The following is a 13174-nucleotide window of genomic DNA, read 5'->3' as shown; positions in this document are numbered from 1 at the left end:
CGTTTTACTTGACTACAGGCTACGTGTTGGCAAAGATATGAAACTGGGCAAGCTTAAGTATTTCCAAGTCCTACACTTGTTATTTGGAATTAACAATCTGGTTAGATTTACAAACAAATTGTATATATTATTTTTCAAACACAGTCAAACCCTATCTTGTATCATTCGGTTGACAATTACATGACATAATTTCAGGTAAGTAACACTAATTGAAACTTGTGAATGTTTTGTTTATTTACTTCAAAAACTTCATTTATATTACACACATTCTGTCTCCCACAATTTAAGCTGAGAATATACATCCTTTCTTTCTATATTTATCCAGAGTACATATAAATATAAAAAAGTAGGTAGAAATATGTATCACATACATATTCATATATGACCTTTCTGTACAGAATGACTGATTATGATTTAATAATCAAAAATTACCATCTAAAAATAATAGTCATACTTTCCACTTCCTTCAAAACACTTAATGTTGCATATTTCTGTACTGTCGCTTGCTGTTTTTAAGCATTTTATCTGAATGCTTGAGATATATGGCTGAAAGGGCTTAGTTTCCAATACTACAGCACATACCCTACGTTAGATGAGCAGAAAGTATGACTTGACATCTGCCAATTGTTACTTTCTTGTACAAAGTTAAAAACTCTATTTTGAATAGACAATTAAGTGATTGTTTAAGTGCTGTCTCATATTGCTATAACTGATAAAGTTGTGCTTTATGTTGGCTTTCATCTTCTCATCCTTTTCCACAACACTGCTATTAACCGTCACTCATAGAATAAAGGAGACTCAGCCCAACTACTTGCTTTCTCATTTATGACCAGTTTTGCATTCTATTCATTCACATTCTACAAAAAAGACATTTCAGCATTAATTACAAATAAACACTTGATAGAAAGAATCAGGATATATTCGAAATAATGTATTATTGTTGCATACTCTTACCAATAGTGTCCCTTTCTGTTACAGATTTTGTTTCCAGATGAAGATCAATATCTTTTGGAATGGTTAAGGGTTTGTTTTCAATATGACCATTATATTTTCTGTAAAAGAAAGAAATAAATAGATAGTACAAGCATGGGTATGACAAAATAAAGCTTTTCAATATAGAATGACATTCCAAATTTTAGACAAATGCAGAATGCTTTTTTTTTTCCAAATACAAGTATTTTAATCTTTTTAAATAAAAGTAGAACTTCAAGTTAAAATCTTGGAAAACAACCAGATATGTCAATGGCTCCCAGCTATAACTTGACAGACTCTGACATAGTATCGTGGTATGGATTTAAATGGCTTCCAGCTGCTTCAATCTGAGCATGTATTGGATCAAGGTCCAGGAGACAGTATTTATTTCAGCCCACTGATTTTATCTATTCAGAACTACACCACCACTACAGTGGTAACACCAAGTCAAAAAAAAGAAAAAAAAAACTTGCATCAGTCTTTCTTGTCACAACAACCAGGTACATCACATGACCTGAACTAACCTAGATCTTTGAAAGGTCCAACCTACTAGCCATCAAGCGAAGGAAATTTAAGATATCTTTCTAATCTAAAAGGATGTGTATTTAGACCAAAAGGTGCTTTTCATCTGGAGCTCTCGAACTATACCAATATCATGATTTTCACTTCCCTGAAATTAAGTCATACTAGAAGACTTTAAATTAAAAACCCAGCACACTCTTAAAAGAAGATTAACAAAGTTAAAGAATTTAATCTGGTAGACCAGCATTAGTAACTAATGTAAAACTTCCTTCTCACACTATTTAAAAAAAAAAGGAGATCAGAAGATGTTTTGCTACATTAAAAAACCATACCTAAAACCTAAGACCTCTAAAAGGCTAGAAAAAAAACAATAAACTGCCACATTTTACAATACACCTCTGAAATTAGAAAATGAGAGGTGGATTTTCCATAGGAAAACAAATTATTGCAATATAAGCATTAAAAAGAAATCAAATCAATCATGAACTTAGTTTTCAGGAATGCTTTCATTTCAGCTCATATGTGAGAGGAAAATAGAAGCAGAAAACATTAATAAAATTTTTCAGTTATATTTATGCTTAGCATAACCTGAAGCACAAGAATTTTAATGGACAAACTATAGAGAGGAATCTAAACTACTACCCAAAAAATCAGTCGTGCAAATCTACAGAAGAAGTCCCAAACACTGCCCAAGGACTAGACTACCTGCAAGCTCCTGTGTACTTCCATGCCTGCAGCTGTACTCCTGATTTTTTTCCTACTACCTGTATCCAGGAGTACTATCATCTTGAGTGAGATGAGCATTTTTACCACTGAAGCCATTTGAGATCAACAAGACTCTGTGTTCCTACAATTTAATTATCCCAGGGCCCCACAATCCAAGAGGCACAGACAGAATATACCTAGGACCACTGAATACTTTAGTTCAAAGTAATTCACAGTAGCTATGGACTTTTTCATAAGCCTAACAATTTTGTATAATACAAACAATTCAGAAGCAGAAAACCCACCTAATATTCTTGTGCTCTTAAAGCCTACAGTATAATACACTAAAGGGTAATATGCACTGAATAAAATTAACTAAAATTTCACACTACAGCTGTTTCTAAGGCAAATTTTCAAGCAAGCTCCTTGTATCTCCTTTTACCATTTCTCTTTAAATTAGTTCAGACTGAGAGTGTATTTAAGGAGCTGGTGATATACTTTGCAAGACTAGTGTCTTGACAAAGCAGATTCTTTATTCTCCAAAGTATTCTTTATCATGGGGAGTATAAAACAGATGCATCTTTATTTCTCTCACACTATCTGTTTCACATCTCCTTGTTGGGATGACTCAGAAGATGTACAATCCATTTTGTGCACCCTAAATCAGTAAATCCAAACCAACTCAACAGGAACAATTCCCACTTAACTATGGTTCTTCACAAACCAGAGTCACTTCTTTCAAGGACACAGAGGTACACTTATTGATTAAAAAATAAATTATTATTCATTCAGCAGTTAAACAAGTAAAGCAAACAAAACATCATTTAAGCCTCCACATTACTGCTTTAGTTTCTTTGAAGTTTTATATTCCCCTTTGATTAACATTCACCCTGGTACAACCACCTACTACTACTATTGCAAAAGACTAGCAAAGCTGAGGAAAGGCAATAAGAGCAAAGGCACAATTATTATGTGGCAGTACAATTGTGTTTTTCAGTTTAAGGCTCCTACAGGTGGACCTAAACTTATAATTACATAATTAAAGTTATTTCACATATGAATAAATATCACTGGTTACATGGATAATTATAAATTATGTTCTTATTCACAATTATTTTGCCTCATTTTTGTCACAGAAAACTGTTAAGATAAAAAGACATTCTTAATTTTAAGGGATGTTGTAAAAAAAAAATTACTACTTTACAAGGAACAACTTAACCCAGAGAATGACGGTGAATGATGCTGCATCAAGTTGGCAGCTGGTCACTCACAGCCTTCCATAAGGCTCAGTACTGGGCCCCATCCTGTTCAAGATCTTTAGAGATCATCTGGACAAGGGGATGGAGGGCACCCTCAGTAAATTTCCAAACACTAAGTTGGATAGGAATGTTGATCTCCTGAAGGGCAGGAAGGCTCTTGGGAGAGATCTGGACAGGCTGGATTGAGCTGACACAAATGACATGAGGTTCAACAAGTCCAAGTACTGGGTCCTATACCTGAGTCACAACAACCCTATGCAGTGCTACAGGATGGGGCAGAGCCACTGAGAATTGCCCAGCGGAAGAGGATCTGGGGCTGCTGGTTAACAGTGACTGAACATAAGCCAGCATGGGCCTAGAGGGCCAAGAAGACAAGCACATCATGGCCTGTGTCAGACATAATGTGGGCAGCAGGACCAGGGCAGTGACTGTATTCTCTAGTCAGCACTGCTGCGGTCATATCTAGAATCCTGTGTTCAGTTTTGGGCCCTTCACAACCAGAAAGACATTGAGGTGCTCGAGCAAGTCCAGGGACATGGAACTGGGGAAGGGTCTGGAGTACAAGTTAGATGAGGAGAAGCTGAAGGAGCTGGGAGCTCTCAGCCTGGAGAAAAGGAGGCTCACAGGGAACCTTTTTGTTCTCTACAACTGCCTGAGGGAAGGCAATAGCTCCGTGTGGGATGGTCTCTTCTCGAGGTTAACTAGTAACAGGATAAGAGGACCTAGCTTCAAGCTGTGCCAGAGGAGGTTCAGGATAGACCTCAAGAGGAATTTTGTCGTGGAATTGGAATGGGCTGCCCTTCTTGGGCAGTATGTGGTGAAGTCATCATGCCTAGAAGTTTTCAACAAATGACTGGATGTGGCCCTCAGGGCTGCAATTGACATGTGATCAAAGGTTGATCTCAGAGGTCTTTTCCAACCTAAAAGAGGCAAATACAATTGCTAACCATGCTGCTTAAGAGCTAGGAAACAGGAAGAAAAATTAAATTACAATTAACATTACATGAGCAGTAGAGAGATTAATTCAAATCTTAAGATTTATAATGGAGTTCATATTGGGATAGAAGAACCAGAGCTAGGAAAAAACCTCCTGTGTTGCCAAAAAAACCCCCACAGTGGATTGTCTGGTTCTAAACAAAGCCAATTTACACATATTTCATCAACATGGACAGCTCCACCACCTCAAGATGTCTCAGTTCTTGATGCAGCTGTACTTTCAGTACAGCTGTTTAGAACTTCATGTCTGAATACCAGAAATCTATTTCCAGCTTAAGCTGATAGACAGCTATTCCATCCCCTCAGTTGTCTTTTGATAGATTCAGAAAGCCCAGCTCTTTTAGCCCCCTTGAGTAAGACAGACTTTGTTTCCTGGATGATCCCAGCAGCTCTCTTTTCCTGTTCACATACAAATTTTATTTTTCTTGAACACAAGTGATTGGAACTGTACACAGTAATCCAGATAAAGTTCCACGTTGGTGTCTTGTCCAAGAGGCTTAATATTTCCCTCTCTCTTCACTAGAAACATTTAATGTAATATATCCTAGGAGCCCATTTGCCTTTTTCACAGCTGTGTTAAGAGCAGTGGCTTACAGTAATCCTATGCGAAACTAATATACTCAAATCTTTCTTCTCTCACTTCAAGATGAAAAGCTACAATCCTAATATTTGTTTCCACAGTTTCCATCTAAATGCATACACTCACTAAAAAAACTTGCCATTGAATTAGCATTTCACAGATCGTTTTGTGGACAGAAATTAACCAATTCTGCACAATTTGGGAATGTCCAACTCCATTAAACTGATAAAACATATTTTGATAAAGAACTGTGACAATTAATGCAAGCAGGGCAGTCATATGCAACTAGCAGTTTTTAAGTCATGCTAAGACAAAAGTAGGCTGGTAAAGTTACTAGATGAACCATATAATGCTGAAAAAAAACCCCAAGGTGGAGGAAGACAAGCTTAAAAAGAGTATTTACCTATCTTTTTTACTTTTCCCTCTTTGCTTCCCTGCAAGAATCCGCAGTTCTTCTTCAGTGGGATGTTGATACCACTGTAAGCTAAAAAAAAAGAAAACCTCAAGTAAAACAATATCATTATTAGCAATTTGGAGCATGGTTTTCAAAAAACTGTATAACAACACAGATTTATATACTTACTAAGACACCTGTAATTTGTCACTTCTAAGCAAGACACCTTTGTGTGTCAGTACCAACCCTGCCTGAACCGAACAACAGCTAGAGTTCAGTTCTCTACAGCAAATGAGGTATTTATACATAACTAGAAAGCTTTGCCACTTTGTCATTCACATGAAAGCCCTTCAGGTCTCTGAACACCAACTTTTAAAGATATCATCAAATACAGCAAACACAGTCATACAAGGTGGGAAAGTTCACCAGAATAATTATACCACTACAATTACTCATTAGAACCATATTCTAAACAACTTAATAAAGTATATTATACCCCCACCAAACCCAGTAATTTCCCAGAATCTGAAATATCTAATAATCTTCTACTAGAAAAAGTGCTATTAAAAAAATCACTAATTTACACATAGTTGACCTACGAGTCTTTTCACTTTCGTAGATCAATGCACCATTAATTGCTCATTCATTTAAAAGGCAAGAAATGGCACGGAAATTTTGAAGAGGACAAAAAGAGATGGTTAAGTGTCTAAGATGGTATATTTTACCTAAATTTCCAAGTATGGCAAAAATCTTAGTAGCTGAAACAAGCCTTTTCCACATTCTGTCCTGATGCGGAAAGTCACTATGATCTCCACATATCACTATGATCTCCACTCTGAAATGCTGCAGTAAAGGAGACCAAGTATTACAAGGACAGACATCAGAAATGTGTGTGGAAGTAGAAGGCCACTAATTGTCACACATGATGACACAGGTCAATACATGATAAAGCAACCCTCAACCACCACCTCACATATAGAAAACTTCACGAAGTAGGACCATTTAAATCCATACTGGTGAATTAGAGATGATGTCAGCTGCAATTTCAAAAAGTTAGCAGAGGCAAATTTGGAAGGCATCAAAACTCAAACAATCTCAAGCCATTTAATAACACTTAATTCCTGGCTCCATTTTAGAAAGGCTTCCTTCATCTTAGGAACTCTTCAAGAGAAGAGAACGCTAATACCAGCCAACAGACCGTCAAACCACTGCACACTGCAAATTTCCATTGAAGGAATTCACTGCCAGTTCCAAAACTGAAAATGGCAAATATAACAAATTTTGCATGAACACAGTTTTGGATGGGGAAAAAAATGAACTCAATTTTGTATAAGTAAAAGTTACTTCATTAATTTATTTTTATTATGTATAGTACAGTTGAGGGATCTGTGATTTGCAAACTTTGCTGCAAAAGAGACTTTAAGACTGAGACACAAATAAATCAGAGAAACAACCTTTTCATCCAAGTCAAACTACTCTGGAGATGTTAACTTCTGTCCTACACATGACCCAAAGCAACTGTGAAAAAGCAGAGATATATTCTCCTGTTTTGTCATTTACCACATCACCCTGATCTGTACTCGGGATCTAATGATGAAAGCCACCTACGTGCAAAGAAACTTTTCAAAATCTTTCCTGCACAGAGAGAGAATTGGTACCAAATGCAGCAGAACAGACAAAATTATTGTTCTGTGTAGCATGCTAACATAAATCAAACCACAAATTATACCACAATTTGCCCCTAATTATACTACAAAATGACATTGCAAGTGATAGCTAATTAGAACTAATATGATAAAGAGTTTTGGTATTTTTCAGTTGATAAACCCTACACATCTTGCATTTAAAATCTCAAAACCAAAAGACTTGAACAAACATTTTCACAAAGACAGAGATAATAAAAAGTAGTTTACATCTGTTTTAGCTTACATATGCTTAAAACTGAAATCCCACAACTGATTACCTTGTGGCTTTGACATATCCAAGTCAGTCTGAATAGCAACAGACACACAGACATGCCCTAGTTAATTTGAATAAAGGTCATTAACGAATCTATAACAAAATATCAATTTTTTCCTCTATCCTGACATGGCCTGAAAACATAGTAGCTGAAATACCTGAGTGACTTAGAAAGCAATGTTTTGGTAGAGAATGTTTTATTAGTTAAAAATGATGCAAGGCCTATGCAGATATTTAGGCTGTCAAATATTTCAATGAATCTATTTAATTGCATTCAAGTTCTGAAAATAGCACTGATTGAAAAAGTTCATATTTCTTAACAAATTTATGTAAATTGCTCTTCAAGAGTCAATGATAGCTATTTATTCCATTAATAAGTAACTACCTTAAATCTGTCTATCCTAACAATTCTTTTAGATTTTGAGAAGTCTTTGTTTCCTTTTAACAAACTTCCCATAAACACAAACTGTGACAGTGGTCACAAGGGTTCTTGAATGAGGCAAGAGACGAGAATGTTGACTCCATGTTCAGAAGGCTTGATTTATTATTTTATGATATATATATTACATTATAGCTATACTAAAAAGAATAGAAGGAAAGGTTTCCTCAGAAGGCTAAGCTAAGAATAGAATAGAAAAGAATGATAACTAAAGCAGCTGGCTCGGACCAAGAGCGAGAGCCCACTCTACCGTGACTGGTCACTGAATCAAAACATCCACAGGAGACCAATCATGGATCCACCTGTTGCATTCCACAACAGCAGATAACCATTGTTTACACTGTTTCCGAGGTCTCCGCTTCTCAGAAGGAAAAATCCTAAAGAAAGGATTTTTCATAACAAGATGTCTGCGACAACAATCATCTTTAAACAAACTAGTCATTTAAAGTTTCTGTCTTGCCTGATAACATGTTTATCCTCCCTCCCATTTAGCAAGGACTATCTAGAGACATTTCAGATCTATCTTGCCTCCTAATCCTTTGGAAGCAGGACATTCAAACAAAGTCATTTAAAAACCACTGTTGGATACCAAAGATTAGTTGAAGTTTACTAACAAAGGTAAAGAGGAGCATGTGGTAATTTTTCCTTAGACAGATGGACTGCTTTAGCAGTGTGCCTGTACCTGCACACTTATGTGTGTAAAATCCTCTATAAAACCCACCCCACCCACACAGATCTGTCAAATATCACTGGCAAAAAGACTATGGAGAAATGGGTTAAAGATAAAAGATAACCTTAGTTATCAAGTTAACTAAGAAAATAACTGCTTTTCTTTCTACCATTAAAATTCAGATTCTTGTTGCAGTGAATCTTCTGACTTATTCTTATTTCTAGACCACAGGATTATTTCTGACTCTTTATACAATTCCTGTATTCAGGGAATTATTCAGAGCGCCTGAAATTGCAATACACTAAAATAGCTATGAGATACATAAAAGAAAACTGAAAAGCAACAACCAGCTACTAACATGGAAGGCAATAATAAAATTCCCATTGACTTCAGTAAGAGCAGAATTAACGAAGCACAAGTGCTGAAATCCTGCTTGAAGTATTTATAAATCTGCAGATGTGTGAAGATAAATGCAGAAATGGATTTGAAAAATACTCGAACAGCAAACTTCTCCCTATCACTGGCACATGGCATGCCTTAAAACAAGGATACCGTAAGTGAAAACTTCACAAAAATTAAGAACATGGGCATAATACTGACAAATTATTTTGCAAGAGCAATTAGATATTTAAATTTTCAAATAAAAGTTTACATCAATCTTAGACATAAAAGGTATCATATGCAATTTGGATAACTGCTGATAAAAAAGACTCTCGCAGTGACACACCTTAAAAACAAATGGTAGCCAGTTTCATATTGATTAGTGTCATGTTCTTTTTAGAGCACAAGAAAGGTGATCAATACCCTGCCAATATGGTTAACAGTGAAACTTCACATAACAATTAAGAGTATGATTCCTGTTTGTGTTATCCACCTGACAATTACTATTTTCTGTTATATCTAACATACATTTAAACAACATTTACAGTCACTTTTCATTAGCAACTTGATGGGTGATGAAATCTGGAATATTAAAAAGGAACAAGTTGATAATTTGAGATGCAGAGAAAAAACACAATGCAAAGACTTGTTAATACTCCTACGGAGTACATTATTATTCAAGGATACTCCTTCAGAAAGTAGGCAGTAAGGATCTGATATTCTCAAAATTTTAACAGTTACAACAGACAGCACACTACCTGCTAATCATACAAAGTGTTCCTCTTACCAAATGAAAAGACACAGTACCTATGATTCCTTTTAATATTTAACATAGTGGTTCATATTCAAAACAGCTGCTGTTTTAAATTGTTATTATGGATACAGTGACACAGGGAATGCTCCCCTTGCAACTCATTATGTCTGTTTGATCTATTGCTACAAGGAAGTAGTGTACTGAAATTTATATTAATCCTGTCCTTTGACATATTAAAAAGGAATACAATTTTTAATAAATACCTAAGCACTCTTCATATGCAAGGCTAATCAGGAGGTAGATTATCAATAACACAGAGACAGTGCAGAGGAAAAGAAAATCCTTTTATTCTTCAGTATATTGTATTGAATTTAGCTTTTTTAATATTAAAGGATGTACCTTGTACCTTTAATATAGGAGCTGAACAACAATTAACTTTGTGACTGATACAAATTAATAGCAACAAACAAGTATGTTCTTTTACAGCAACACCATCATTTTGCCTTGAGCCCACAAATCAGGTGTAACAATGCTATGGTAATAAATGTAATAAAAGTCAATTACTTAAAAAAACCCAAACAAGATCATTATGTTTTACTTTTACTACCCTGATGCGTAATTACCATATTCACACTTATCTTACCTGCCACTACAGAGAAGCCAACGAGCAAGAGAATAGTGAGGTATGATCTTCTGTATGACACTAGCCATTACCATGGTAACCACCAACTGTACACCTATCACACCCTGTAGAGAAGTAAGTTAATAACAAGTCAGTAAGTGCTTCAGAAAGGTGTTGAAGTATCTTTAAAAAAAAAAAAAAACTTAGTAACAGTCTGATAACAGGCATGATAACACTGGGGAGGAATGGGGGGAGTGAGGGGGCAGAATGCTAAAGCTGTTAAAAAAAATTCTCTGAAATTTGCTACAATAACTTACAAACTTCATCAAAGGGAAAAGGCATTCTCAGGTCGCCACAGCTAATCTCCTTGAAGAGGTCTAAGATCCTCCCCCTCATAACGCTGGCCTCATTATGTACGTACAGACATTTCCTCTTTGTTCACCTAAATGTCTGATTAGTCGTTTTCAAGGATTCCTCTCCACATCATCATCATCCTTACATTACCAGCTCAGTCCACCACCTTTTCCTCTTGATTTAAGGGTCATCAACTCTTTCCTCTCTAAATCCTAGTCTAAATAACAGTTTGGCAAGACTATTGGCAAAGATGCTCTTGTCCCACTTGATCGGGTGGATACCGTCCTGTCTTAGCAGTCCTTGCACCTCAACAGAGTCCCATGGTCACATAAGCCAAAACCCTTCTACCAACACCTGCTATGCAATGAGCTGTTATCCTACAAGTCTACATCAACCCTCGCCCAGCCGTATAATCTTTCATCCTAAATAATGCACTAAGGAAAGTGCATGCACTCTTTTCTTCCTTTAATGCTTTCTCCCTTAGTAAAACACAAATTGTGCAGATACTGCTTTTATTAAAAAACACAGACAGATGAAATGTTCTGGATATACATTATTATCTGTAATTCAACATGACTGAGGGAGATAAAGACAGAATAAGTTATCCTTTAACTATTTATAAACACTTTCAATATGTTACCACATGTCTCACAAAAAAGTGCCATGCATCAATAAAAGGAGGTGCTACTTTTTTCTGCTTTGAAGTAACACCTTTGGAGGGTGTCAAATTCCAGCAAGTTTTTTTGGCGCTCAAGAGTCTCTTTACCTCCTCCCTCTGGAATTTCTACTGCTTCTACACTTTGGTGCCATCAACTCCTTGAGGTATGTCAAAAAGTAAAACCTCACTTTTGTTTATGTTCTATTTCACTGATATCAGGATCAGGAGCTGTACATAATTGAACATTCAATCTTTATTAAGGATTATGCATAGTTCTGCACATAAGATTACTCAAACCAATTCCACCAGCTTCCTAGCTAAAAGAAGTGCACTCCAAACAAAAAGTGTTACCAGCTGCATGCATAATATATATGCTATACTTACATTACTAAATTGCTAAGTATATACTCTTTGAGTACAAAACAAACCATTTTAAAACCAAATGCTTCTTCTGCCCATCTCACACTAAGCCCTATAACCACTTCCACCCAGTGTAAGCAAGAAATCACTGTCCCTTCATCCAGCCTCTCTACTAACCCATTATTCTCAGAATTCACTCTCTCAGGGTGAGCTTACATTAATATTCCCCTAGAATAATGTATTTATTAGAAGCACAGCCTAATCAGATGCCAGTATGTCTCTTCATTCACTCCTAGAGCTTCCTATCTGTAAGGGAAAGAAATTGCCTTAACTCAAGACAAGAGAAGGGAAAAAGATGCAAAAGAGGCAGGTTTTTTTATATAGGGCGGCAAGTCCACTAGCTGAGCTACAATACTTGGAATTCAAGAGACTACTTAAAAGTGTACCCGTAGAAATTTCCTTACTCAAATAAAGCCTGCACATTGCAACAGAATCCATCAGGAACAATTCCTCTTAGCCACTGAATGCCTTGCTGCACCCTATATTCCCGTTTCCAGCAGAAATTTATAGTGCTCATTCCCATAAAGTTACTGATGTATTTGATAAAAATAGAAATACCTACCAATCTTTCAGTGTAAAAATAAAAATAACCTAGCAACTTTTACGCCACTTGGAAAAAAAAAAACCAACCAAACCTAAAACCCCAATGATATTGCTAAATTTGATTTTGACTTTGTGGAGGAAATATCCTAATATCCTTCTGGTATTTTTCTACATTTTAAGCAATTAAAAATGTATATACATCTATATATACATATATGCCATATGTGGGCATTTTTCTCAATTCCTGAAGGTTGGTATTTAATCACAAGCAGTATACTAATAGAGAAAAGCTGTCACAAGAAATTTTAAAAAAAATCCACTGCATTAATCTTCCTGCAATCTACCAAGAACACCAGTCACAGGAACACATTAGACAATACAGTGAGTCAAAATAACAGGCTATGCGCACAGCACAACTTTTTGCCAACGCTACCTTTCTGCCTGGGTGTGTTTACACTCCACTTGTAGGTTAACTAACACACTCCAGAAAAATCTACAACACCCCAAACTACCCCATATTACAATACTAGAACACATTTTCCCTCCATCCCCAAATATAGGGTTCAATTCAGGCTCTATCTAGATCAAGTCTCCCCCAACTTCTGAGTCTTCACTTTACACTAATATGAGTTTAAATTCAAAACAACTAATTTTAGAACTATAAATGAAGATTAGATGCTGGTTTCCACCAATATCTTACATCCTCTACTTGTACATTAGAGGACACAGGATTCAGATCTTCATCAGAAATCTAGAACTTTAAAAATCTAGAATATCTGAAATAGAGTGATATGTGTTTGAGGAAGAAGATGCTCAATGTCAAAGCTGACACTGCAGGGGGTTTTGAGGACCTCTGGTAAACAAACCCTGGAACCTACCACTTGATCTGTGTTGAATAAGCACACAGTTAGTGACTGGGTTGACTCAAAACTAAGAGAAACACTAC

The 13174-nt window shown here is 36.0% G+C and overlaps 1 protein-coding gene across 1 annotated transcript in view; it reads right to left on the bottom strand.

Annotated features, from left to right (window-relative positions):
* TMEM161B (transmembrane protein 161B) overlaps positions 1-10385 on the bottom strand; it is a 34472-nt gene extending 24087 nt beyond the window's left edge. The window contains exons 1-3 of the mRNA XM_005430255.2: positions 10275-10385; positions 5438-5518; positions 955-1052 (exon numbers count right to left, since the gene is read on the bottom strand). Of these exons, the coding sequence (XP_005430312.1) occupies positions 955-1052; positions 5438-5518; positions 10275-10348 (253 nt within the window). The 5' untranslated portion in view covers positions 10349-10385. The remainder of the gene's footprint in view (positions 1-954; positions 1053-5437; positions 5519-10274) is intronic.
* Positions 10386-13174: the final 2789 nt, after the last annotated feature.

The sequence above is a fragment of the Geospiza fortis genome, unplaced genomic scaffold (genome assembly GCF_000277835.1).
Source record: "Geospiza fortis unplaced genomic scaffold, GeoFor_1.0 scaffold339, whole genome shotgun sequence".
Classification (NCBI taxonomy): Eukaryota; Metazoa; Chordata; class Aves; order Passeriformes; family Thraupidae; genus Geospiza; species Geospiza fortis.
Note: the sequence above shows the minus strand (reverse complement) of the source record. Positions and strands in the feature narration are given on the sequence as shown.